The sequence below is a fragment of the Lissotriton vulgaris genome, chromosome 3_1 (assembly GCF_964263255.1).
Source record: "Lissotriton vulgaris chromosome 3_1, aLisVul1.2, whole genome shotgun sequence".
Classification (NCBI taxonomy): Eukaryota; Metazoa; Chordata; class Amphibia; order Caudata; family Salamandridae; genus Lissotriton; species Lissotriton vulgaris.
Window position 1 is genome coordinate 795,699,443 of NC_141689.1, and position 27,684 is coordinate 795,727,126.

Sequence of the window (27,684 nt, forward strand, 5' to 3'; positions counted from 1 at the left end):
GCGTACTTAAAATAATTATATCAGGTTACTGTCTAGAGCTAACATCCACCCCTCCAAACATACCACCCAAGCAGCGTCCAATGTCACAAGAATATTTAACACTGCTCAGACAGGAAGTAATATCCCTCCTGCAGAAAAATGCAATAGAAATAGTCCCAAGGCATCAGCAAAACAAAGGAGTATACTTTCTAATCCCAAAGAAGGACGGATCTCTAAGACCTATCCTAGACCTCAGACCTCTAAACATTTACATACAGTTGGATCATTTTCATATGGTCACACTCTAACAAGTCCTTCCACTCCTGTCACAAAACGACTTTCTTGTCACTCTAGATCTCAAGGACGCCTACTTTCACATTCCCATCCACACAGCGCACAGAAAATATCTCAGAGTTGTGCTAGACGGGCAACACTACCAGTTCAAAGTGCTGCCATTCAGAGTCACAACAGCGCCAAGGGTGTTTACCAAATGCCTAGCAGTAGTAGCAGCACACTTAAAAAGACACCAGATTTACGTCTTCCCATACCTAGACGATTGGCTCATAAAAGCCAGCTCATACAGCCAGTGTGTACAACACACTCCTGCTACTATTCAACTGCTTCACGACTTGGGATTCACAGTAAATCACACCAAGTCACATCTGCAACCTTCACACACAAAAAAATATCTCGGCGCCACAATAAACACCCAACTAACACTGGCATATCCCTCTCCAAACAGGATAACAAGTGTGCAAACTCTCCTAACAAAATTCAAACTACAACACTAGCTTCCAGCTCGAGTGTTCATGCAGCTCATAGGAATGATGGCATATTGCATATTTATAGTACCTCACGCAAGACTGCAAATGCGTCCACTTCAAGAGTGCCTAGCACGCCAATGTAACCAGGCTCGTGGTCAATTAACAGACCTAGTTTTGGTAGACAGTCTGATTCATCGCTCTCTGCAATGGTGGAGCACCAAAAACCTTTCAAAGGGCCTACCGTTCCTAGAGCCAGTTCCTCAGATAATCCTGACAGCGGACGCATCGCTCTCCGGCTGAGGAGCTCACCTACTGCATCACACCATGCAAGGCAGGTGGACACCGCAACAAAAGTTACTCCACATCAACCACTTGGAGTTACTAGCTGTTTTCCTAGCCCTAAACGCATTCCAAAAACAAGTATCAGGCAAAGCTGTCTTAGTCTGCACAGACAATATGACAGCCATGCACTACATAAACAAACTAGGGGGAACACACTCTCTGCATCTCTCTCAGTTAGCACAGCAGATATGGAGATGGGCTATACCACTAAAAATCTTCCTCTTAGCCCAATACGTTCCAGGAGTACAAAACACCATGGCAGATCTTCTAAGTCGACAGACACAGCAAATCCAAAAGTGCGAACTTCATCCACAAGTTCTTTAACCGTTCTTTCAAATGTGGGTACAACCTCAGATAGACATCTTCGCAACCCACGAAAACGCAAAATGCCCAAACTTTATCGCCAGATATCCACACCCGCTGTCCAAAGGCAATGCAATATGGATGAAGTGGTCTGGAAAATTTGCGTACGCTTGTCCTCCTCTCCCACTACTTCCGTTAGTGATAAGCAAGCTACGGCAACATTCCAACTTGGGCCAACCGTGGTACACCACACTGCTGCAACTATCTGTGGTACCACACCAAAAACGAAGACTATCTCCACGTCTCTTGACACAGAACCATGGTGAGATCAGACACCCGGACCCAGCTCAGCTCAACCTAGCGATCTGGCTCCTGAAGTCATTGAGTTCGGTTACCTCAACCTTCCTCCAGAATGCATGAACGTCATTAAAGAAGCCAGACGTCCGACTACGAGAGCATGTTATGCTGCTAAGTGGAAGCGATTTGTAATATACTGTCAAAACAACCACATAAATCCTTTAGATGTGTCTATTGAACTCATCATAGGATACCTATTACACCTTCAAATGTGTAATTTAGCTTACATGTCTATCAGACTACACCTTGCTGCCATTGCAGCATATTTACCAAATAGACATCTATCTCTGTTTAGAGTACCTGCTATAAAAGCTTTCATGGAAGGATTCAAAAGAACAATCCCTCCCAGAACCTTCACCAGTGTGGAACTTAAACATTATTCTTATGGGACCTCCCTTTGAACCATTACATAAATGCGAATTACAATTCCTAACTTGGAAAGTAGCTTTCTTAGTAGCTATTACTTCTCTCAGAAGGGTCAGTGAACTACAAGCATTTACCATTCAAGAACCCTTTTTGCAAATGCATCATAAAGTGGTTCTACGCACTAATCCTAAATTCCTTCCAAAAGTAATTTCACCATTTCATCTAAATCAATCTGTTGAACTGCCCGTCTTTTTCACTCAGCCACAAACAGTCGCAGAAAGAGCTCTACACACCTTAGACGTCAAAAAAGCATTACTGTACTACATCGAAAGGACACAAACTTTTCGTAAGACTAAACAACTTTTTGTGTCTTTTTCACCACCACATAAAGGCAAACCCATATCAAAATCGGGGATAGCTAGTTGGATTGTTAAATGCATACAGTGATGTTACCAAAAAGCCAAACAATCATTAACAATTCCTCCAAAAGCCCATTCTACAATGAAAATAGGGGCTTCAATGGCATTCTTAGGGAACATTTCCCTAGATGATATATGCAAAGCAGCTACATGGTCTACACCGCACACATTCACAAAACACTATTGTGTAGATGTGCAAACTAAACAACAAGCCACTGTGGGCCAGGCTGTACTAAAAACTCTGTTTCAAACTACTGTAACGGATACTGGTGGTGGCTTCTAGGTGTGGGTACTGCTATACAATCTATGCACTGTGTGTTATATGCAGCTCATATGCCTCGAACGGAAAATGCTACTTACCAGTATACATCTGTTCTTAGCATGTAGAGCTGCAGTTACACAAGCCCACCCGGCTATCTGTATCTGTTCCAGTGCTATCTTAATTAGATACAAATCACATGGATATCACTACTTCTTGTGCAGCTCCATCACTTCCCTAATGGCGAAAAACAATCTGGGGATGGAGCTGATGTCCATGCGCAGTATCATCCAAAGGAGGAGTCACCTATCCCGTGACTTCCAAAGACTTTTCTACAACAAAACAAACTGCAAACATCCGGGCCCAACACTAGGTGGCCATCTATGCACAGTGTGTAACTCTGCAGCTCTGCATGCCAAGAACAGATGCATACTGGTTAGTAGCATTTTCCTTTCTTTGAATACATTTCTCCCTTGTAAACTGGAGCAGTGGAGCCTTCAAGTACATATAAAGAAATATTTTGCATAGAAGCTCAACACAAAGCTGGCTTACCAGATAGATTAACATTCATTTTATGACATTTTTAACAACAAATTTCTTGGTTCACTTCTTTTATGGTACATTTTAAATGGCCATTGTCGCAAATGTCCGGTTTGGCGAGCCAATCCCTAGCTGATGGGTGCTCTAGAGCGTTGAAGCTGATTAGTTTCTCTTCATATTATATATGGCCTTCTGTTCACAGAAAACACTTTAATCCAATTTCATCTGTTTAAATCATGAATTTAATATTCTTCATGTTTCATAACTCATTCTTCTTCACATCGTATTATGCTGTCCAATCACTCATCAAAACCCAATGCATTTTGGGTCATGAAGGACCCTTCCTCAGGGGTCTCTAAAAACAAAATCAAACAAGAGCCAACTCAGTCCAAACAGTCAATAGACATGTTCTACATATCATGCACCCAATAATGAAAATACATGAAAAAATGATTAAAATAGAGTGAAACTCAAGACTTCATGCTGAAATATCGCGCATAGTTATTAAGAGTTTACGTGTGACATAGCGAGCATTGTGTTCGATAAGCACTGTGATGGACCACATACCAAAAAGAGTTAGTCAAGTCATCATGGTCAAAATATCATTGAACCGTATTCATGTATGAAAACCTGCTCCGTTATTACAGTGAAACCCAGAATTCACTCTGGAATTCAAAACCTGTCATGCTGCTGCGTTTATGTCTTATAAAATGTACAAAAACAATAGACGACATTGTTCAGTTGTAGTGGGAGCGCAGTGACACAAACTAGCACAGTGCTGCGCCCAGACACAATGGTTGCAAGTAGATGCACCTCACACATTACAAGAATATGGCATTGCTATCAACCAACAGGCGTCCTTAATCCTGAATGGACACACACACTAGTAGTCTTCAAATTTTCCGTGAAATCCGTGGGTGGAAAATGGCTCATTGACTTGAAATTGTCTCCTATCCTGTTTAGAAAAATATATTTTAAATTTAGGATAAATCTGAGAAACTGACTTTTCTACATCGCTTCCTTTATAACTCCGCCTGCTGTCCCACTTGCGTTGCAGTTCTGGGATTAGCTCACTTTCTTATTTATAACAGTCAATGGTGGTTTTTAGGTCTCGCTGACCAATTCGTAAGCATTGTTCGGCGAGTTTATAGTAAGGTTTCCAAAAAGTCTCCCCAAACTGCGTATTAGGCACAGTTCATGTGACCCAGGCGCGTGCACATCACCAGCCACATCGCACGTCGCACTCCATACACCATTTGTCTGAACCCCCCCATCAGATTTCAAAGGAATGCGCGCCCCCACCACAGCAATGCTACTCCCCTAATGTAAGTCTTTACATAGTCCATTGACCCCACGTTTCTGTGCACATTTCAATACCGCTTTCCTGTGCCTCGTACATTAATTAATTTATTTTTATATTCAAAAGTGTTGTTTGCTTTTCAGCCGCCGCTCATGTGCACCTCTCTCCCAATCTACTTTCCATGTTGCTCTGTCGCCAGTGTCCTTCTCCCCCACCCACTCTGCACTGCTCTTTTTTTACAAGCACCAACGGTGGATCACCCTTGTAAATTTCAAAATAAATAAAATACTATTATCGAAAACATATTCTATGTATCTGTTAAGAGCCTGGCGGTAGCAATATCTGTTCCAGATGTAGTTTTCTGATGACCTGCACTTAGTTCATTTAGTTGTTTACCTTCTTACTGATCAGTGTGCCCTGTATGTGGAATTTATATGGAGGATTTGCTTTGCATTTCAACCAAACCCTTCCAAGGAAGGACCCATGTCTCAGGTTCCAGCAGGCGCTGTTATTCAGAAGATTAGTAGGGTCGATTATTTTTCTTGAGTTGCAATTTCACACCATGCTCCTCTATTAACGATTTCTATGAAATTAAATTTTTGCCCCATGGTTGAATACGTGTATATTGAAAATGCACGGGTGTGATTTCCATACGTCAAATAGGATTAAACGATGGAGGTGCAGGAGTTCGTTTCAATCTAAGCAGGTGGTGTGCATTGAAATACATGTTCCCTGGCAAGCAGGCACTGGGTCCAGTGAGTGAGTTGGCCCCACTGAGACTTGAGAACAACACGTCTTCTTTATGTAGCTGGATAAGCAGCCTTGTTGAATCTATTGCCCTCACTCTACCACTCTACCGCCCTCACTCTACCACCCTCGCTGTACCACTCTACCGCCCTCGCTCTACCACTCTACCGCCCTCGCTCTACCACTCTACCGCCCTCGCTCTACCACTTTACCGCCCTCACTCTACCACTCTACCGGCCTCACTCTACCATTCTACCGCCCTCACTCTACCACCCTCACTTTACCACCCTCGCTCTACCACTCTACCGCCCTCACTCTACCACTCTACTGCCCTCACTCTACCGCTCTACAGCCCTCACTCTACCACTCTACTGCCCTCACTCTACCGCCCTCGCTCTACCACTCTACCGCCTGCACTCTACCACCCTACCTCCCTCACTCTATCACTCTACCGCCCTCACTCTACCGCCCTCACTCTGCCGCCCTCACTCTGCCTCTCTACCGCCCTCCCTACCACTCTCACACTACCACTGTACCGCCCTCACTCTACCGCCCTCACTCTACCTCTCTATCACCCTCACTCTACCACCCTACCTCCCTCACTCTATCACTCTACCGCCCTCACTCTACCGCCCTCACTCTGCCGCCCTCACTCTGCCTCTCTACCGCCCTCCCTACCACTCTCACACTACCACTGTACCGCCCTCACTCTACCGCCCTCACTCTACCTCTCTATCACCCTCACTCTACCACTCTACCGCCCTCACTCTACCTCTCTACTGCCCTCACTCTACCTCTCTACCGCCCTCACTCTACCTCTCTACCGCCCTCACTCTGCCTCTCTACCGCCCTCCCTACCACTCTCACACTACCACTGTACCGCCCTCACTCTACCGCCCTCACTCTACCTCTCTATCACCCTCACTCTACCACTCTACCGCCCTCACTCTACCTCTCTACTGCCCTCACTCTACCTCTCTACCGCCCTCACTCTACCTCTCTACCGCCCTCACTCTACCTCTCTACCGCCCTCACTCACTCTATCGCCCTCGCTCACTCTATCGCCCTCGCTCACTCTATAGCCCTCGCTCACTCTATCGCCCTCGCTCACTCTATCGCCCTCGCTCACTCTATTGCCCTCGCTCACTCTATCGCCCTCGCCCTCGCTCACTCTATCGCCCTCGCTCACTCGATCGCCCTCGCTCACTCTATCGCCCTTGCCCTCGCTCACTCTAGCTATCGCCCTCGCTCACTCTAGCTATCGCCCTCGCTCACTCTAGCTATCGCCCTCGCTCACTCTAGCTATCGCCCTCCCTCACTCTAGCTATCGCCCTCCCTCATTCTAGCTATCGCCCTCCCTCACTCTAGCTGTCGCCCTCCCTCACTCTAGCTGTCGCCCTCCCTCACTCTAGCTGTCGCCCTCCCTCACTCTAGCTATCGCCCTCCCTCACTCTAGCTATCGCCCTCCCTCACTCTAGCTATCGCCCTCCCTCACTCTAGCTATCGCCCTCCCTCACTCTAGCTATCGCCCTCCCTCACTCTAGCTATCGCCCTCCCTCACTCTAGCTATCGCCCTCCCTCACTCTAGCTATCGCCCTCCCTCACTCTAGCTATCGCCCTCCCTCACTCTAGCTATCGCCCTTCCTCCATCTATCTCATCACCAAAGCATCACTCAGCACCAACACAGCATCACTTAGGGGCACAACATCAGTATGCGCTACCACAGCATCACTCGTCGCCACCACAACATCACTCGTCGCCACCACAACATCACAAATCTGTGCAACCATTCAACAACTGGTTCAAATATGTTCTCTCAATGTTTCAAGCTTTATTACAAATGTCACAAAAAGATGTTCATATTTCACTTCTGTTCTTGTTTGCACTGCCATATACCTGTAACTACCTCATTCAATATACTTAAGCAACAAATATTTATGAATAAACTCTTAATTTCACTGTGATGTTTGTGTTTGTAACATTCTTCAATAGGGCTATACACATACCTTGACTAGACTGTCATGTAACAATAACGTGCTTTTATTCCAGGGAGCCCAGGAAAGGATAGACTGCTTGAGGCGGACTGGAGTGATCCATGAGAAGCAGCCAGCTGTCTCAATAGAAAACTTTATTGCAGAGTTACTACCTGACAGGTGAGATGAGACAAATGTATTTTGATGTGTGCATGTTAGAATTTGTAACTGTCTTGTGCAGAGTTGTCTGTTTCCTCTTGACACTAACCTTAATTATACAAAATTTAAGGTATTCTGAATGAGTATGACTTGTCTATCTTTAGCTTTGTTTTTGTGGACTTTAACGTAATTGGGTAATGGGAACTTGAACTTTAAGTTGTGTTATATTATCTCAGCAAACGTTTCTGCCAAACGTAAAGAATATCCTACATTTTTTAGGGAGATCAGCACTTAAGACTCTACTTGTCAGTACTGATCAATGGTTTACCATTTTACGCTATGATGATACAACTATATCTTACTGTAATATGTTGTTCCAAGAGTGAGGCATACGTAGATAAAGCTGAAGTATTTTTCTTGACACATTTCTTTAGTTCAAGCAGTAAGTATGAGGGTGAATATTTATTGTTCTCGCCACACTCACAGCCAGGATACCATTGGACTTCAGCCAAAGAAAAAGAAAAAAACACACAGCTGACCCTTTTCATCTATGCACCCCTGATTTGGATCAACAATCCTGTATCCATTAGGACCCTCTCAACGCTGCTCCAATAAAGGAAAGAGTTGAAAACTCTTTAGAGAACACTACATCACAATGTATTAACCATCCACATCACAGCTTCCTCTTCTATTACTATTTAACTTTGCTTGTCTTTAAACATGTACAGTGCTTCGCTGACTTTTGCCTAGGTTTGCTCCACTTGAAATACCAAATAAATACGTAAAAGAATAAGCCTAAGGCTTTAATCAGTTTTTTTAACAGTAGTGATATGGCACACATTATGGCACAGTTGAATTTGTTGCAGGTAACATGGACAGGGATTGTGTCACAATTTGCATTCTAGAGTTGGACAGTGGATTATCTAGTTGTGACAGAACTTGGGTGGTTGAGCTGTGTTGTTACTTAAATCACAGCAATGCAACTGAGGCATATGCACTGGTTTGAAGAATTGCGAACTTTGTTCCTCTGTCAGTCATTTAGGGCCAACAAAACAGTTGACGTTTGCTGTGTGTTTTCATAGCTATCGCTGATTACATATCATTCTCATTGATGTCCTTTAGTCCAGATATTCCTGCTTTTACGTTACCAGGAAATCTGTAATCAGCGATTTCTATTACCGTTCGTGTTTGTTAATGAATGGCTTTCCTTTTTCCTGTGTACAAAGCTTATTCATCCAAGTACACACAAAGTGATGCAACTTCTGTCAACTTTATTAGTAATTTGTTGTTCCCTATTTTCTTGTCTCAAGTCTTTACCTTCAGTAGATTCTTTTCAGGAGCATCTAACTCTACATTGGACATGACAAGTGTTGCTTCTCCACTCATCTACCATTTGATTGAATTGCTATCCACTGATAGCAGTTTCTCTCACCGTTTGATGCATTGAATGTTACTGTCCGCCCAGATTTGTTTTATTGGCTTTTATTAGATATGCCCTCATAAAGGGCCATATTTCCTAACTTTGCTCTGGTAGGTTAAATGGCTGTTATGACACTTTTTTTGAGTAGTTGAATGTCTTCTGGTGTGTCGTCTCATTATACATCTTTACCCAGTTAAAATTAGATGGCATTTCTTTATAGGAAATAGGCATTCTCAATTAAAGTCCTGGGTAAATGTATCTTGACCACAACAACCTCTCACAAGCTGCACTAAAGCCACCTACTTAAATACTAAGGACATATAGAATTTGTGTCCAATTTGAGGAGTTTATTCGAGAGCTTAGAGAGGTTAGATCCTTCGCTGACTTTTATCACCATGTTGACAATAGCCAGAACCTGTTGTTTTTACCACCCAAGTTGTTAAATGGCAATCAGTGTAATGGGCATTTGTGCTCTCTTTCGGTTAGTTGAGTTACTTCTCAGCTACACTGCTTTGATATTTCGGAAATGGGAAATGATTGTGCTTTGATTGTCATATGACCATTTAAAGCAGGGGTTTCCAAAGTAGGTCCAAATTGGTCAGATTATGCTCAATTTGTAAGACGTCTGTTTACCATGCATTTATTTTAATGACATTTAAATGGAACTAGTTTGTATAATCCTTAGTGATCCTGAAAATCTGTCATGGATCTGGCCCCATTGACCTATTTTGGACTCTGCTCCTTTACTGTAGCAAGCCTATTTATCTACTTTTGAAGGTAACATCTATTTCATTAATGTAAACAGCACGGAGAATTAGTGACTTCTGACAAATAATCTAATCAGAAGTAAGTTTAATTTGCATATGTCATTCTCCTTGTAGTGAGGAAAAAGCTGTTGCTTCATTAAAGTAGTTGTTGGCTGCTACAAAACACCTACCTGTTGTTCAGTTGACGTCAATAAATTGTATCCATAACTACATAGCAAGAGGAATGCAAGCATGTAACTACCACATATTGAGAACATGAAACCTCGTAAGATTTGCACATGCAAAATTAATAGTGGCTCTCTTGTCATGGGCTGTCAAAACCGGTTCAGCACCCAGTAAACACGCAGGGAAAAGTTGAGCTTACTGGCAGTGAAATTCAAAGTGATATAATACCAGTGATGAAACTTCAGTGTTGCTCCATTCTTGAGACATTAGATGTCTTCTCGTTTCCCATTTAGTATGAATTTAAGTATTATTTGTAGGAATCTATCTTGCAAAACGTTTTGTGATAACAGAACGTTATCGTTTAAAGGTGCCTATTGTGTCTTCAGACCACTCTGCATATTTTACTAATTGATAAATCCAACATAGGCAGTTTGAGTACATGGTCTCGACTGCGGAGATTTGATTTGTCATTGTGTTTTTGCAGATGGTTCGATATTGGTTGCGTAATTGTTGATGATCCAACCCATGGAATACATTTGGAGAGTTTCACACAGGCTACACCTGTGCCTCTGGATTACGTACAGCAGGTAAATTCAGTCAAATCATCATTCCATTACAAGCGTTAAAAAATGTGTTTAGATGTGACTTTGTAAAGCTGTTTGATATTTTCAGTCAGGGACATAATGTGCATTTTTATTCTCTATACTTTAGGACTATCATGAGTGAGTAACTTCTGAATTTTAGATTTTATATGAAAGACCAATAACTTAAGTGCAACTTGTCATTAACACTGTGGGCATTCATGGGAATATAATCTAATTTAAACTGCTAGCTATTGTTGTGCTGCGCTCGATAGAACTACTTCTGCCAGGGCTACTATACCTTGTCCTTTATTACAAGTGCCTTGTTAATTAACAATCTGTGTCCCAATACCTGTCGGTTCTACGATCACAGTTACAAGTCATGCAATGTTTATCACAGTCTAATACAGCTATCAAATTGCGGTAACTGACTGACTCGGCATCCCCTTCCCTACTGGCCACCCTCCCGCATATTAAATAGATCTTAGAACCAGATGGCAGATTTCATGACTGCTTTAGTATTGCAACATAGGACATCTAGATATTATTCACCTTGGATGCTTCCTCTCTACCAGAAGGCAGTTTATATCAAGCATGAAAGGGTTAGAAGTGGGTGGGGTCTGGGGACCTCTCCACCCCAACTTTCGAGAAAGACAGATTCTACTCTGAGACTTCATAAATTGGCTTAAACATGTTGACCTAGATAAGGGGAAATAATAATCTCAATTCAGATTTGTTACTTTTTAATCTTTACATAGAAGACCAGAATACAATTATTTGATTCTACTACTAGGCGTTTTTAGGAGTATATGGATCCCTTCCCTTTCTAAACACAAATATTGTTCAGAGACAGCATCTTACCCTCATAATAATGGAAAAAGACCTCCCGAAAAGAGCTATTACACAGGAACTGGCCACCTTATCATTACAGATCCATGTGTCAGGGTAAGGAGCCGATCCAGTAATGAAGCATGTCACTGCGGTGGGTATGGGTAAAAAAAATTGTCGGTTGGTATAAATCCACCAAGATATAAAAGATTATTTTTCTGATTGTAGCAATTCGGGTCATTCAGATCTTTTGTTCAATACTTGAGTCCATCAATTCAATAAGTCTTCAGGGCTCTGAGGTTCAAATAGGCCTAGTTCTTCAAGACTATGTAACAGGAGAAGCCATGGCGTTGGTGTTCTAGTTACCAGAAAGGGCTTGTGTATAAAAAAAAAACCCACAACAAAAAGAGGTCCTGCAGCATCAGACAGTAACATCACTGGTCTCCATGACTTCCGTAAAATAGATTGATAGTTCTTTACTAAGAGGAACACCAAGATGTTAAGAGGACTCTTATTCATAGGAGAGAGCAGTGCAACTCGTTACAAAAGGACATGCTAATTTGAATTGTGTCTGAAGGGATATTATGGTGTTCCTGGCTACAGATGACCATCATCTGCCCTCTTCTGCTCGCTGCAAGTCACTACTAAAACATAATCATATTACAAATAACGAGTAGAGCTTTTTAAGAACTTTTAAGGCCTACGATTGCATAGTTCTGTAAAGGAGAAAAGAAGCTTCAATATAATTGAGGAAATGGTCAGGAAAAAGTTTTAACGCATCTTTATTGTTAGCATTAGCATTTGAAGGTTACGCAAGTAACAAAACATTCAAACATTTCTCGAAGACTGTTTCTTCTCATGTAGCCATTAATTACTTAATGTCTTTCTCCACTTGACCTTTTTAGTGTGTGAAACATGATGTTCATGTTCTCTCTCTGTGGTGCAGAGGATGTGATTGCAAAGAACGTGATCATCACGTGCTCACACTAAGGGCTGTATGTCCTTCTGGTGCTCATACCGGAGGGCTTCCCCTTGATGCCTTTTTCCTCGAGCTACTGTGGAAGTGCTTCCAGAAGCCTGTTTTGTTTTATGAATCACAATCACTAACTTCACTATAAAAGTGAAGTAATGCAATCTACCTAGTGGATCCCTGATTGGGAATAACTGCAGTAGGACGATCCCAGAGCAGGGATATATTTACTAGACAGCACAGAGATTGTAGTGAATGGAGTGACCCCCAGGCATGGCCAAATACTCCCCCCACCCAAGCAACATTGGGTGGTATGTGTGTATGTGTAAATGAATAATTCACTGAATTATTGAATAATAGTAGATTGTGTATACATGGATGAGTGCAAACATACATTGACACAACCAGAAGCTTTAGTTACAAGCCAGACCTTTTGCCATTTGCCAGTGCTTGTTACTTTTGCTATGGAATGTTTGTTTGTGTCTTGAAACTTAATCTTATTGGCTAGGCTCTGATATTGTTCTAGTATCTTAAGGCAGTTCAGTTGTTCAGACGTACGGGCTGAAGGTGGACCCCATAATATTAAAACAGCAGTGTTCGAGAAGTGAGCAGCAGTAGTAATTGTCCAATACTGCATTTTAACAGCAGGTGGCACTTCACTTAGGAAACTGAGTCCTAACTATGTGCTGTGTGCCTAATTTAGAGATGGACAACCCTTGTTCTTCCCCCTCATTTACCTTGCTGTACACTTCTATTTTGCATGAAGGCTTTGTAGAAGAGGCTTGAAGAGAGTTTTCAGATTTTAAGAACTTGGAACATACATTTAGATAATAAAATCTGCTGGACATTTTCATGGTTTCATAATCAAACAGTGCGACAAGGCAGGTGTATGAGATTCTGGACTGAGTTTGGAAAGAAGATGAAAGAGTTTTAAGGATATCATGCTACAAAGCAAACTTTTCAATGGCGGTTTCTTAACGTAATTCCAGGTCCAGGACTTTATTTTAGAAATGGTGAAATAAGTTACTCTAAGAACGCACTACTTTACTTCATCTTTTATTTAGAGCCTGTTAAGAATGTGTACTTAAAATTAAAGAACTTACTGATGTGCAACCCATGCCGTATAGAATAGCAAAGACCTTAATGGAGACCAAAATTGCTGAAGGAGTTGTCTGATGGACAATTGTGGAACTCCTTTTGGTGCGTAAGAATGGGGTCTGAAAATTAATAACCGGATTTATGGTGCCGGAGATTTTTTGTCTTAGTGGTATTCTGCTTTGTTGAACTAGAGGTGTGCCTGATGTGCTTGTCAGTTTAACTGCACAATCGCATGACTCTAATCTAGTTCCCATTTGTTAAAAAGTTTTTTGCATAACTCATCTAAAGACGGTGAATGTCTAATTTTAATAGTTACATTTTGAGGTGAAAACCTCTTATGTCATAAGGGGTTCACTTAAGTGTATACAGTTAACTTGCAGTAATAAAATAGCGGGAATGCCATGCATCATGGATTACTTACTGGTGATCTAATTGAAAGTGCCGTTTTCCCTTGTACTTTAACCAGAAAGGTTCTTAAGTGCTTAGCTGGTAGTTTTTTTTGAGGGGGTTTTACTTGTTCGAGGCATGTGTGCTGTAGATACACATGCTTTGCATACTCCTGCCATCTATTGTTGGGTCCGGATGTTTGCAAGTTGTTTTTCTTCTTTGATGTTTTTCCAGTCACAAGGTAAGGTGACTCCTCCTTTGAGTGATAGTGCACATGGGAATCGACTCCATTGTTAGATTGCTTTTTTCCCCGCCATTTGGTTCGGATGTGTATTGCCTCTCTTCGGTTTCTTCGGGTACCCCTCGGTGTGCAGTCCACTCTACCCTCGACAGTATTGTTTCGTATGCGTTTACCACTTCTCCACATATCGATTTGGTCAACGAATCCTTAATTTATGATCAAAAACTTTGTGGGCGGCCTTCGCGCCAGTCTGCGTCGGCCTGGTCTTCTGTCAATGGAACGGACTCTGTTTAAATTCTGTCCTCTGTGCCACGCTAAGTATCCTCACACCGACTCACATGAAGTTTGTAACTTGTGCTTGTCTCCAGAGCACAAGGATGTCAACTGCAACGCTTGTAAATCGTTTCGGTCTAAAAAGGCTCTTTGATAGTGATGGGCTCAACATCGTGAAATGCAACATCAGAATATTCAACACACTCCGGATATCTTCTGTGAAGAATCTGAGCATGAAGATGCTGAAGCGTCAGTGGCAGAAGACGAAGAAGAGGCCATCTCTGTTTCAGAGTCAGATTCCGAACTAGAGATAGACATGGAGTCGAAAAACGTGCCTCCGGGACAGGGTGCTATGAGTACTGATGACCCCTTGCCCCTTAAACCCATAACCGAAACTAAGGCACCATCTTGGCACTGAGACGACGTTTCCGATGCCCCGCCTTCTGACTCTGCACCAAAACAGATAGTCAAGTCTGCCAGCTCGGGACCGAGTCAACCAAAATCCTCTTCAGATCTGAAACCTTCCAGTTCAAAACCCAAATTTGGTTTTGAGCCAAAATCCTCTACGCCAAAAGAAAAGCATTTTTCAGAGCCGAAACCTTCCGCTCCTAAAAGCATGTCCGTCCCGGCATCTAAGCCTTTGGTGCCGAAATCAAAAGAAAGCGTCCATGAACCTTCTGACTCTAATTTAGACATTGTTCATCCCAAACTGGATCCCAAACAAAAGAAGATTTATATCAATCCTGATACAGGTCATAGCCATGCTAAATCTCCAGCAAGCTTCCTTCCGAGGACTCTCACTATGAGATTCTTTAAAGAAAAAGAAGGATGTGGCTAACAGCCCTGTTTATCCTGCTCCACCATCCCCTCCCCTTCCACCCTCTTCTCCATATTTAGATACTTTACATATTACACCTCCTGGATCTCCAATTTTACAGCCTGAGGAGGAAAATATTGATGAGGAAGATATTTATTTACCTCTAGACCCATGTAAGGATTACACCATTGACCCTCCATTGCACAATTATCCAGACCTTTACCCTGCAAAGCCTTCCCCACCTGATGATAATGTGGCTTATCAGGAACTCCTTGCTAGAGCATCAGAGTGCCATGGCGTGGTGTTACATAAACAGTCATTAGTAGAAGACTTTTTATTTGAGACGCTTGGGCCCACACACAGGTCAAACCAGACACTCCCTATGCTGAAGGGCATGATAAGGCATGCGGATGACATTTTCAATGACACAGAGCGAGAATGCATTTTGACTCCTTGAGTCAATTAAAAATATAAACCTTCGCCATCTGATCCTTTCTTTATTAAGGTCAGCTGCCTCTCGACTCCCTTGTAGTGTCCAACGCTAGCAAAATAACTAATTCACAAACTTCTGTTGATGCTGCTCCCCCAGATAAAGGGTCTAAGCTCATAGATGTTTCATGGAAACGTGTAGCTGTTCAAGCTGCTAGTCACAGGCGCATTGCAAATACACAAGGCTTGCTAGCTTGGTACAACAAGGCACACTTGGATGAGATGGAGGAACTGCTCCAATATCTCCCAGAAGAACACAAAAACAAAGTAAAAGAGTTAGCTCAAGCGTGCAAGCTCATTTCTAACTCTTCTATTAGATGTGCTTTCGATGCTGCTGACACCGCTGCTAAGGAGATACATACCAGCGTTTTCCTTAGAAGGCATGCATGGCTTAGGATTTCAGGCTTTAAACCTGAGATTCATCAATCCATTTTAAACACCCCCTTTGACAAGCAACATTTGGATGCTCTTGAAGTCGATCAGGTGCTGTAAAGTATGAAAAGGGACACATAAGTGGCAAAGTCCATGGGAGTGCTTCAGTCCCCATCAAATAGACTCCTTTTGTTGCTCTTTTTAGAGAGGAGGGTCAAAAACCAACATCCTCAGACCCTAATGCTTCCTCTTATAAAGGCAATACCCAATCATCTCCCTCTAGATGTTTTTATAGAGGAAACAATCCAAAAGTAGGGGTAGGAGTACCTCAACGCATAACACCCCTTCCCTTAACAAACAGTGACTTGTCCCCCCCCCGATTACTTAGCACCTGTCGGGGAAAGACGTAAACAGTTTCGCCCCATTTGCCAATCCATACCATCCGACAAATAGGTGATCGACTTTATCCAACATGGTTATTGCCTGGAGCTTACCGCCAATCCTCCGAACATTCCACTGTGCACTTACAAACTGTTGTCAGTTCACTTAGTTACTCATTCAAGAGGTGCATCCCTCTTACATAAGGGTCAAATAGAGCCAGTTCCAAAAACTACCAAGGTTCAGGGGTTTATTCTCTATATCTTCTAATTCCCAAAAAGGACAGCTTTTTTAGACCCATTTTGGATCTGAGTGTTGAACCAGTAAATGCTCTGAGCATTTTCATGTGGTAGCACTTCAACAGGTGCTGCCACTTCTACCGCAAGGTGATTTCGTCTTAAAAGACGCATAATTTCACATTCCAATGCATTCAGCTCACCGCTAATTCCTCAGATTTTTAATAGCAGGCTAACACTACCAATAAATACAGCTACTCCCATTTGGAGTAACTACTGCTCCAAGAGTGTTCACCAATTGTCTAGCAGTAGTGGCAGCTCATCTCAGAAGACAACAGATCAATGTCTTCCCGTACCTAGACGACTGGCTCATCGAAGCCAGCACACACCAAATGTGTCTACGACACACTTGGACACACTAGACTTACTCCACTAGTTGGGCTTCATGGTAAACACACCAAAGTCTCATCTGCAGCCTTCACAGACACTGTCTTATCTGGGAGCCACTCTCTACACTCAAAAAGCTCTAGCTTCTCCCAGTGCAGCCAGAATTCACAATATTCAAACTGTTACTTCAGTTTTAGGCCAACCAAAAATTACCAGCCAGAACCTTCATGCAATTGCTAAGGATGATGGCATCATGCATAGCAATAGTGACTCATGTAGACTACACATGGGTCCCCTACAAGAATGCTTAGCAGGCAGTGGAATCAATCACAGGGTCAATTGACAGATCTAGTGTTGGTAGACAGCTGCACCCATCGCTCTCTGCAGTTGTGGAATCCTTAAAATGTATCAAAACGCCGGCCCTTCAGCGACCCTATTCCACAGAGCGTGCTAACAGCGGACGCATGTCTATCATGTTGGGATGCCCATCGCCAAGATTACTCAATCCAGTGTCTCAAGCTCAAACAGCTACACATCAACTGTCTAGGGCTTCTTTCAGTATTTCTAGATCTCAAAGCATTTAAGTCTCACCTCATAGGCAAAGTTGTCTTAGTCCTCACGGACAACATGACCGCTATGTACTATATACAAATAACAGGTAGGGACACACACGCTCCAACAGTCACGCCTCTCTCAGTCCATTTGGAGGGGCAATCCATCACAGAATTAATCTCCTGTCAGAACACCTCCCAGGGGTAAATCAGATAGCCAGCCTCCTCAGTAGAAGTAGATCGCAAATACATGAGTGGGAACTTCATCCCCATGTTCTCTTTCCATACTTTCGAGATTGGGGATTCCCACAAAAAGATCTGCTCGTCACAGTAAATATGCAAAATGCCCAAATTTCGCCTCCAGGTTCCCACACGCTCTCTCCAAAGGCAATGCCCTATGGATAAATTGGTCAGGGATATTTGCCTATGCTTTTCCGTCTCTCCCACTCCTTCAGTTTTTTTGTTTTGTATGCTCAGCAAACATCACTCACACTGATTCTAATAACCCCCACATGGGCTCGTCAACCGTAGTTCATTACACTGTTAGAACTATCAGTGGTTCTACATCAAAAGCTGCATCTCAACTCCAGCTTCCTTGCACAGAGCCATGGAGAAATCAGGCACCCAAACCCAAACAAACTACATTTAGCAGGTTGGCTCCTGACGTCATAGATTTTGGATATTTGAATCTGCCACTAGACTGTATGCATATCTTGAAAGAAGCAAGAAAGCCTACCATCAGAGCTTGTTATGCAGCACAATGGAATAGAGTTGTTATATATTGTAATAACAACAAAATTAATCCTTTAGATGCTTCCGTTTAAACCATTATTTGTTACCTTCTGCATCTACAGTGAACTGGTCTAGCTTGTACATCTATTAGGTTGCACCTTGCAGCAGTTGTTGCATATTTGCAAAGCAGACAACATTTATCCTTGTTCAAAGTTCCTGTGATTAAACCCTTTATGGAAGGCTTAAAAAAAGTAATTCCTCCAAGAATACCCCGGCACTGGTATGGAATCCTAACACTGTACTTACAAGACTCATGGGTCCACCCTTTGAGCCTTTACACAAGTGTCCTTTGCAGTTCCTTTCATGGAAGGTTGTCTTCTTCATTGCAATCACTTGATTAAGGAGAGTTGGTGAGTTACGGGCATTACCTTTAGAACAAGCCTTCTTTCAGCTTCATAAAGACAAGGTAGTTCTTCACACCAAACCCAAATTTTCTCCTTCCATTAGTTTCTGCTTTTCACATTAACAAATCAGTTGAGTTACCTGTGTTCTTTCTGAAACCGGATTCTGTATCAGAAAGAGCTCTTCACACACTTGATGTCAGAAGAGTCTGATTGTATTATATTGAAAGGATAAAAGATTTTCGTAAAACAAAGCAACTTTTTGTTACATTTGCTCCATCTCTGAAAGGCAATCCTATTTCTAAATCAAGCATGATCAGACGTGCACCCCTGCCAGTGGCCACCCCACCTGCCGTTTCCTGGCGTTCGGGTGACTAGGGCCCAAATGACAGCCTACGAGGCTTGTCCCCGGGTTCCCCTCGGCCCTCTGAGCAGGTTACTGCCTCACCAGAGGCCGAGCAGGCGCAGACGGCTTTCATCCCCGGCAGAGCCGCAGGTGAAAGCCGGGTCATGGGGTGCTTTCCCGAGCCCCTGTCGACCCTCTAAGCAGGCGGCTGCCCCGTGTGAGGTCGAGCCAACGCCTTTTTGGCACCTTTTTGTGTATGGCATACGACCTGCTTTGCGTGCATGTTATGTTAGCATGGCTTATTAGAGGTTTAAACTCCATTTTACCATTTGCTGCTTTTGCGCATAACACTGCATAGCTGTTTTTGTAAGTTAGCCTTCACGAAGGTCTACACATTAGAAAAGGTTTTGTTTTCGACATCTATAGACTTACATCGTGCCTCTAGTCTGTACAGTGAGTTCTGAAGCTGTCAAGGTTATCAAAACATGTTAGCTGTTTTTTGACATATTCGAGTAACGCTTTCTAGACACAACAATTTGGCAGCTGTGAGCAAACAGGGATTCTGGCGCCCTTATTATTACACACTTGCCATGATTTCAGACACTTAGAAGATTTCCGTTTCCAGGGATGCGGAGAGCTTATGCTGATCCAGATGTAATTTACTCTTACTGAGCGAAAAGGTAATAGGGTCCCCCACACAAGCCTAAGAGACCTTCTATAGTTTATAATATATAGTTCCTATATAGGGAGGGTGTTAAAACTAGGCGCTATAGGACCTGTTTTCACATCATTGTAATATGATTTCTCCTTTTGTATTTTATGGAATTGTAACCATGCTGACCATATTATTTTTAATCATATGTCTGCTTATGTTGGCTAAGATACTGCACATGAGATCACGTTGTTAAAATAAATATTTTAACCTTCTTGTGTCTCTTATTTACTCCTATTGTGGACTGGTATGAGAGTATAACAAGAGTGTTCTCACTTCCCAACATTCCTGAGATGGTCCTAAGTCGCATGTTCTGGGTTGTCTAATTATTGGTTTCTTTGCTTTAAGACTAAGAGCTAATGTGACACTGATGCTAGCTGGTTGGGGTTTTTCTAGGTACGGAGGTGAGTTTCTAATACACCACAATTAACTGACGTCCGGTCGGTGGGAGTCGAGCAGGCGCCTGTGGCGGACTCCATGGCGCCCTGCTGGCGTCAGGTCCTTGATTCGTCTCCTGAGGCTTCCTCTCCGGAGGTTTGTCATCTGTTGGTATCTTCCTCTCCGAAGACGGGACGCCGCATTGTCGCCTTTTCACCGGCATCTTCCAGGGAGGTCTCTTCGCCATCCCCGCGGCCTAAATCCTCGAACCCTCTTTTCCTTAGCTCGCGGTTGATTCCTACACCGGCTTCTCTGCCTTCCCCGTGGAATCCTCAGGTTCCCCACTCGTCCATGGATCGCCCACCATTCCAGGGCTGGCCGCTTCCCCCTATGGCTGGACGTGGGGACGAACGGCTCAGTTTGCAGGCGTCGCCCACAGAGGAATTGCTTTCTCCCCCGCGGCTCCCTACGGAGGCCAGTGTTGCCTTTGTTCAGGCTATTTCCACGGCCGCTGGCATTTTGGGAATGGGTGAACCTGTCTCACCGTTCCGTACTGATAACCTCTTGGAAGTCCTCCACTGGGGCTCTGGGGGACTGAAGCTATTCCTTACTTTTGAAGTGTTGTTCCACAATTCTCTTCTGGGGGCATCCTGCTACGGGTGATCCGATGCCTCAGCCGCTCCTGCATCTCCACCGTCCTGTTCCGCACGACCCAGTCTGCCTTTTCCCCACCCTTCTACTCAAGGCTCTCTTCTACGGACTGCTTCTCCGTCCTTGCCTGTGGTGGTGTTTCCTCCCTCTCTGGAGGCCCGGTGGTTGGATTCATGGGGGCGTAACGTCTTCACTTCTTCCAGTGCTGCCTTGCAGGCGCTCAACAATCTGTGTGTGTTGGCTAGGGCTACTTCCAGCCTGTGTTATTCTGTGGAGTCCCTTCTTTCTCATGTCTCTCATGAGTGTGCCCGTGCTGATCTACAGCACCATGTGTTGGATGATAGGGAGTTGGCCACGTTCATTCTCCGTGCGACCTTGGATGTTGCTGATGCTCTCACCCGTGCTATTGACACTTCTGTGGCTCTCCGTCGCTATGCTTGGCTGTGGGATGCGGTTTTTCCTGAGAATATTAGGGAGCGTCTGGTTGACCTGCCCTTTGACGGGGTCCTTTTGTTTAACACTCATGCAGACTCCGCCATTCAGCGTCTCCTCGCAGGGCTCAGACATCCTCCCCCTCCGTAGACTGGCTTGTTGTTCCTCTGGGGCTTGATGGGAGGTGTTGTCCTACCTGCTCTTGGTCTCTGGTGTTTTGAGTGGCCCATTTCAAAGTTTTGTGTGGTTTGACGTGCCTTCAGGGGCCATTGGTTGGTCCCTCTCTTCTGTTGGCAGCTGGTTCAGCTCTTTTGGCAAGTTTGTATTTTTTGGCTGATTGCTAAGCCGTCTGCGGTTCCTACCGCAGGTCTTATGTTCTTGTCCTCTGACGTGGAATTTTTTCCCTAAGAGTGGTTCCCATGTTTTCTTTGGGACATGTCATACCGTAAGTGGGGTACTTGTAGCTTTTGTATAGTTCTGTCCTACTCTGGGGGGGTGTGGACTCCCCTTGTGGGCTCTTCTCCTTTCCTGGTGTCACTGTATACCGCTGATGCAGTTCTTTGTTCTTGCTCTGATCCAGGGTCTGTCGTTTCAGTATCTGCTGCATCACTGGGCCAGCTTTGGCATGCCGATGCGGTATTGTGCTGTGATTTTCCACCAGTTTTTGTCCGCCGTTTGGGCCTGGTCCTTTGCCTGGTGTTCCAGGGGGGACAGGGTTTCCTGGTATTTTCCTGGGTTCTGGTGGATGGCTTTTTCCACCCTACCCTCCTCTTCTCTCTTCTGACTGGTTCCACTTCTTCATGGGTCGGTTTATGTCCGGAACGATCTCCCTTTAGGGGTTGTTCTGGATTTTCCTGGCCTTTTCCTTCGTCTTGCCCTCGACTTGGTCTGGGCGCTTGGCTTCATAGTACTTGCCAGCTGCCGTCTGCACCCGCCTGCTTTCTCTAGTAGTCTCTCCAAGATGTAAGAGTTACTTACCATCGGTAACGATGTATCTGGTAGAGATGATTCTAGCCGCAGATTACTTCACGACCCACCCTTCCTCCCCGTTTTGCGAGGGCCTCCAGCTTCGTCTTCTGCACTCGCCTGCCTCCGGGTGGTTTTGTCTTCTGCGAGTGCCTTCTCTCATTTCCTCCCTAGTGGGATGCTTTGTTTTGTTTATTTGATTCACTTCTTCCTTTCTGGGTGATTGGTTGGTGATTTCATGGGTACTTCTGTATCCCTGCACCCTGGTCTTCCAGTTTTGCCTACTTGTGTTTTATTGCTTGAAATTTCTGACTCCTCTGCAGTCCTCTGAGGTGGGGTCTCTTGGCTGTGCCTCAGCCCTTAGCTCTTGCAGGGGCTACACCTCTCCTTGCTGGTGTTGTCTTGGGGTATCTTGTCGTTACTCTTCTGTTCTGGCCTTGTTTTCCTTCTCAGTTTATAGTCTGTAGTTGCAGGCCTCTTCGTCTGCTGTGACATTTTTCACATGCTTTTCTGCTTTAGGGAAACTGTCGTACTTGCTTGCAGGGTTGCTTCGCAGTAGCTGATCTCTGCTCTTCCCTTCTATGACTTTTGGTGCCACAATGCCTGGCACTCTCCCAAATGGTGCTGTTCCTCACCATTTGCTTTTTCTTTTCTGATTTTTTTCCGCACACTGTTCCTACATTCTCACAGTTTTTGTTTGTGATGGCTCTGCGTTGTGGCCCCGAAAAGTTCTCCGAAGAAAACTGACGTTGGTGTGATGGGGTGGGGCTTAGGTGACCTTGCTGACGTCACCCCCGTGGACGACGTCAGGACGGAGTCACTTGATACCGCCCCCCGTGAGCAGAGATGCTATGGCAAAGAACATTTTTCCGGATCCAGTCTTACGCCTGGGATAAATTTGACATTAAGGAAGTCAATTTCACAATCCATTTGTGCCCACCAAAAAGAATCTCGCACTCTGCGTTTGGTCAACGTGGACCCTAAATGGCTTTCATGAGCTTTGGTCAAAATACTGGTCCTCAACACAATAGGAGGAATATGTTTGTCACTTCTCAAAAGTAAACCATCTTCAATGGTTAATTCCTCTGGTACTTTAAAATAGGGTTGTAAATTCCACTCTAGCTAATTTTCCCTGGTCTAACCTGACAACATTTTCCATTACCCTTTTCAACACACAATCCTCATCTAAACTTTTTCTCTAAACATCTTTTTTGACATCTATGGCAGCAATAAAGCAACACCCATCTTCACACTCGTCTGCCAACTCATCCTTCTCGACAATAGGATTCCTGGACAAGTAATCCGCCCTCACATTTTTCCCTCCAGGAATATGTACGTCAAAATTTAATTGGAGCAATCTGGTGGCAGGTCTTGCAATCCTGGGAGTGCTACTCTTGCAATTGGTGCCATTAAGAATTGAAACTAAAGGTTTGTGACCAGTCTGTAAAATAAAACTTCTTCCCCAGAGATAGCACTTACATTTTTCTATGGCCCACCAACACACCAATTTTTTTTCTGTCACTGTGTAATGAATTTCAGCATCTCTTAGGACTCTGGATGCAAACCAAATAGTATTCTCTCTGTTAGTATTCCTCTGTATCAAGACTGCACCGATGCCAAACTTACTCGCATCCACAGTCAAACAACATTTGAGATATTGGTCAAAGGGTTTGAGTGCACACGCGCTGACTAACTGCTGTTTGATGTCATTGAAAGCAGCAGAACACTAATCATCCCACCAAATTTCGGACCTGTCTTCATCAACTGAGAAATGGCCCTCACTCTGGATGCAAAGTCCGGTATGAACCGTGAATAAAACTTAGAGTCCCAACAAAGATTTCACACCTGCTTTATCCATGGGGGAATGTGCTTTCAAGATGGCTTCGACCAACCCAGGCTTGGGACGTTCACCCTCCACTGATACAACGTTGCCAAGATATTCCACAGAGGCTTACATGAATTGACACTTTTCCCTCTTGAGTACCACTCCAGCTTTTTCAAAAGCCAAAAGAACTTGCTTCAAGATCAGGTCATGTTCAGAGAGAGAACTTGCATGAATCAATACGTCATCCTGGAAAACAGAAACATTTTGAATTCCCTTTAACAATTCAGACCTCAGTCCTCCGAAAAACAGAAGCTGCAGATGCCAGACCAAATGGCATGTGGCAGTACAGAAATGTCCCTAAAGGGAAAACAAATGCCGTACGATGACATGACTACTGTGCCAATTCAACCTGATGATGGGCAGATGCTAGGTCAAGTTTTGTGGAAAACTTGGCACCAAAGATAGAAGACAGCTGACAAGGCATTACATCGCTGCTTAGCGCTTCGCGCTCATCCTGCTGAATTGCAATTTTTTTTAAAACAACCTGTTTACTATTTGATTTTCTTTTCTGTTATTATCCCTGGTTTTTAAAATTGCCCTCTCACCTGCACTATAATCGGAATGCACCGCTGCTTGAGCGGGTCCGGTTCCCGGGGTGGGCTCACTTTGTAGCCGCCATCTTGGAGTGGGGTAGTTGTTTGGGCGCCATCATTAGCGAGCGCTCTAGTGCGCAGAAGCTACTGTGGGACGCCTACTTAAGGCGAGCTGTTTCAGGGTTTGCCCTGACAAGGCATTACATCGCTGCCTAGCGCTTCGCGCTCATCCTGCTGAATTGCTATTTTTTTAAAACAAGCTGTTTACTATTTGCTTTTCTTTTCTTATCCCTGGTTTTTAAAATTGCCCTCTCACCTGCACTATAATCAGAACGCACCGCTGCTTGAGCGGGTCCGGTTCCCGGGGTGGGCTCACTTTGTAGGTGCCATCTTGGAGTGGGGTAGTTGTTTGGGCGCCATCATTAGCGAGCGCTCTAGTGCGCAGAAGCTACAATGGGACGCCTACTTAAGGCGAGCTCTTTCAGGGTTTGCCCTGACAAGGCATTACATCGCTGCTTAGCGCTCATCCTGCTGAATTGCTATTTTTTTTAAAACAACCTGTTTACTATTTGCTTTTCTTTTCTGTTACTATCCCTGGTTTTTAAAATTGCCCTCTCACCTGCACTATAATCGGAACGCACCGCTGCTTGAGCGGGTCCGGTTCCCGGGGTGGGCTCACTTTGTAGCCGCCATCTTGGAGTGGGGTAGTTGTTTGGGCGCCACCATTAGCGAGCGCTCTAGTGCGCAGAAGCTACTGTGGGACGCCAACTTAAATCTCCCTGCCTAGCGCAGCGGTATCGCGCAGCGGGCGCGCCTTCGCTTAGCCTGAGTCGTGCCAGAGTCCTGCCCGTCTGCGCCTGTCCGCATACGGACGCGTTGGACGGGTTAGGACTCTGTCCGGTGGATCTGCACTATACACGATGCCCGGCTATTCAAGGGACGTTCTTTTGTCCATCGGCCGGCGTTTGCCAACATGCGATATGTCCCGGGTGAGTCCGATGAGTGGCCCCCACCAGTGTGCCTGTGGCAGGTGGTCACTTGATGCCCCCGCCCCCGCCCTCCCACGCTGTTTTGGTGAGGTCTCTGTTCCTGGCAGTAAACGTTCCTGGGAGGACCTTATCATCTGGAACCTGAATGGGAGGTCGTTGGTAAAACATCACCAGGATATAGCTGACCTTATTGGAAAGGAGCTACCTGATATTTTTTGTCTGACGGAGACCTGGCTTCAGTAAACTATTCTTAATCTGGCCTTCCCGTCTGGGTATTCGGTCTATACGCTTAATCGCTCCTCTAGAGGAGGGGGTATAGCGCTTGCTGTCAAATCCTGTTACCCCAGCGATTGGAGAGGTCAAAAAATTGCTGGCTGCGAAAGTGCCTCGTTTAAGATCTCTCTCACCCCCCATTTTACCTTCTCAGGTTTGCTAATATATCGCCCCCCGGGCAGCGATGTGGCATTAGGGAGGCACTCCCTGATGCCATTAGCTCGCTGGCTGTAGGATGTGCCAATTTTTCTATTTTAGGGGATTTGAATCTCCATTTTGACACTTTGACTCTGCCTGCTGTGAGTAGTACCGTGGCTGATCTTGAGGCTCTTCAACTGTTCCAATTGGTCTCGCATCCCACCCATGTAGGTGGACATATTCTGGACCCCTTCTTTTCAAATCTAGCAGAGGTAAGGGTCTCTTCCCCTTCTCTCTTGGCCTGGACGGATCACTTCTTGGTGACGATCCAGTGTTCATTGTTTGAGTCTCCTTTTAAGTCCACGACGCGCGTTGTCCTCAGACGTCATTGGAATAAATTAAAACTGGAGGATTTCCATCGTCTTCTATCTGAGGACCCGTTGGGCCCGGTGGATAATGTGGAATCTGGTTACGACCGTTTCTGCGAATGGGTTACCAGAGCCCTTGATTCTCTTATTCCGATGACCTCAAGCAACTGTGGACTACGGAACCCTAGTCCTTGGTACGATGGATCTTTGCGTGCGTTGAAAAGCTCATGTAGACGCGCGGAGAGAGAATGGAGGAAAACATATGACATCAGTAAAAAAAAGCCATGTATTTGGCAACCGTCAAATCTTACCATCGCGCTGTTTGCAGAGCTCGGGCGGCATTTTATGCTCTCGAATTTCGTAACAGCACGAACCCATCAAAAACCATTTTTAAAGCTCTCAAGGACCTTGTGGCTAAAAGGGCCTCTGCAAATGTCATTGGTTCCAATGCACATTGTGAAACTCTGGCGGCTTTCTTTCTGGAAAAGGTCCAAACCATCTATAGGGCCTTTCCTACGGCCATGCCCTCTGGTGAAGGGTCTTATAGCCCTCCAAGGCAGGATGTTTTAGACTCTTTTCCCTGCCTTACACCGGAAAGTTTTAAGATACTGGCCCATCAAGTTAAGTCGGGGTCTCCGGCAGACCCGTTAAAGCCGGCGTTGTTTAGAGACTCGGCATCTTCCAACCTTTTGCCAGTCTGCTCTCTGATTAACATCTCGCTTACATCTGGTTTGGTACCCCTTAAGTGGAAACAGGCAGTGGTTATGCCCATTTTGAAGAAGCCGTCTTTGGACACCAGCAAACCGGAGAATTATCGGCCGATATCGCTCCTTCCTTGGCCGGCTAAAGTTGCGGAGGTGCATGTCAATATTGCCCTCACAGACCATCTCACGCGCACTAACATCCTGGATGCCACGCAGAATGGAATCCGAGCCGGGCACAGCACGGAGACAGCCCTCCTATTCATGGTGGAGCATATGCGCGCTGTGCTTGATGCGGGTCAAACGGCGGCGCTTGTTTTATTAGATCTGAGCGCCGCCTTTGACACCGTCTCGCACGGGATTCTTCTGCAGCGCCTGGAGGAAGCGGGCGTGGTCGGCTCCGCTCTTCAGTGGTTCCGCTCTTTTCTTGCTGACCGATCTTTCTGCGTGGCCGTTCCGCCCCATCAGTCCAAATCACATCCTCTGGACCTTGGGGTCCCTCAAGGATCCTCGCTGAGTCCCACGTTGTTCAATCTATACGTGAGGCCGCTGGCTGAGATCGTCAAGCAGTGGGGTATGACCATGGTGTCATACGCTGACGACACTCAGCTGGCGGTCACGATCAGCGGGGATTCAGGGTTGGAGGCCCCAAGATTCCAGGATGGACTACGGGCGGTTGCCAGCTGGATGACCTCCAACTGTCTCCAGTT

At 44.8% G+C, this 27,684-nt stretch overlaps 1 protein-coding gene across 2 annotated transcripts in view; it reads left to right on the forward strand.

Annotated features, from left to right (window-relative positions):
* Positions 1 to 27,684, forward strand: part of PRRC1 (proline rich coiled-coil 1) — a 194,243-nt gene that overhangs the window by 149,874 nt on the left and 16,685 nt on the right. For both annotated transcript variants that reach the window (XM_086961114.1, XM_086961115.1), the window contains exons 7-8: positions 7,427 to 7,530; positions 10,346 to 10,448. In XM_086961114.1, coding sequence (XP_086817240.1) covers positions 7,427 to 7,530; positions 10,346 to 10,448 — 207 coding nt within the window. The remainder of the gene's footprint in view (positions 1 to 7,426; positions 7,531 to 10,345; positions 10,449 to 27,684) is intronic.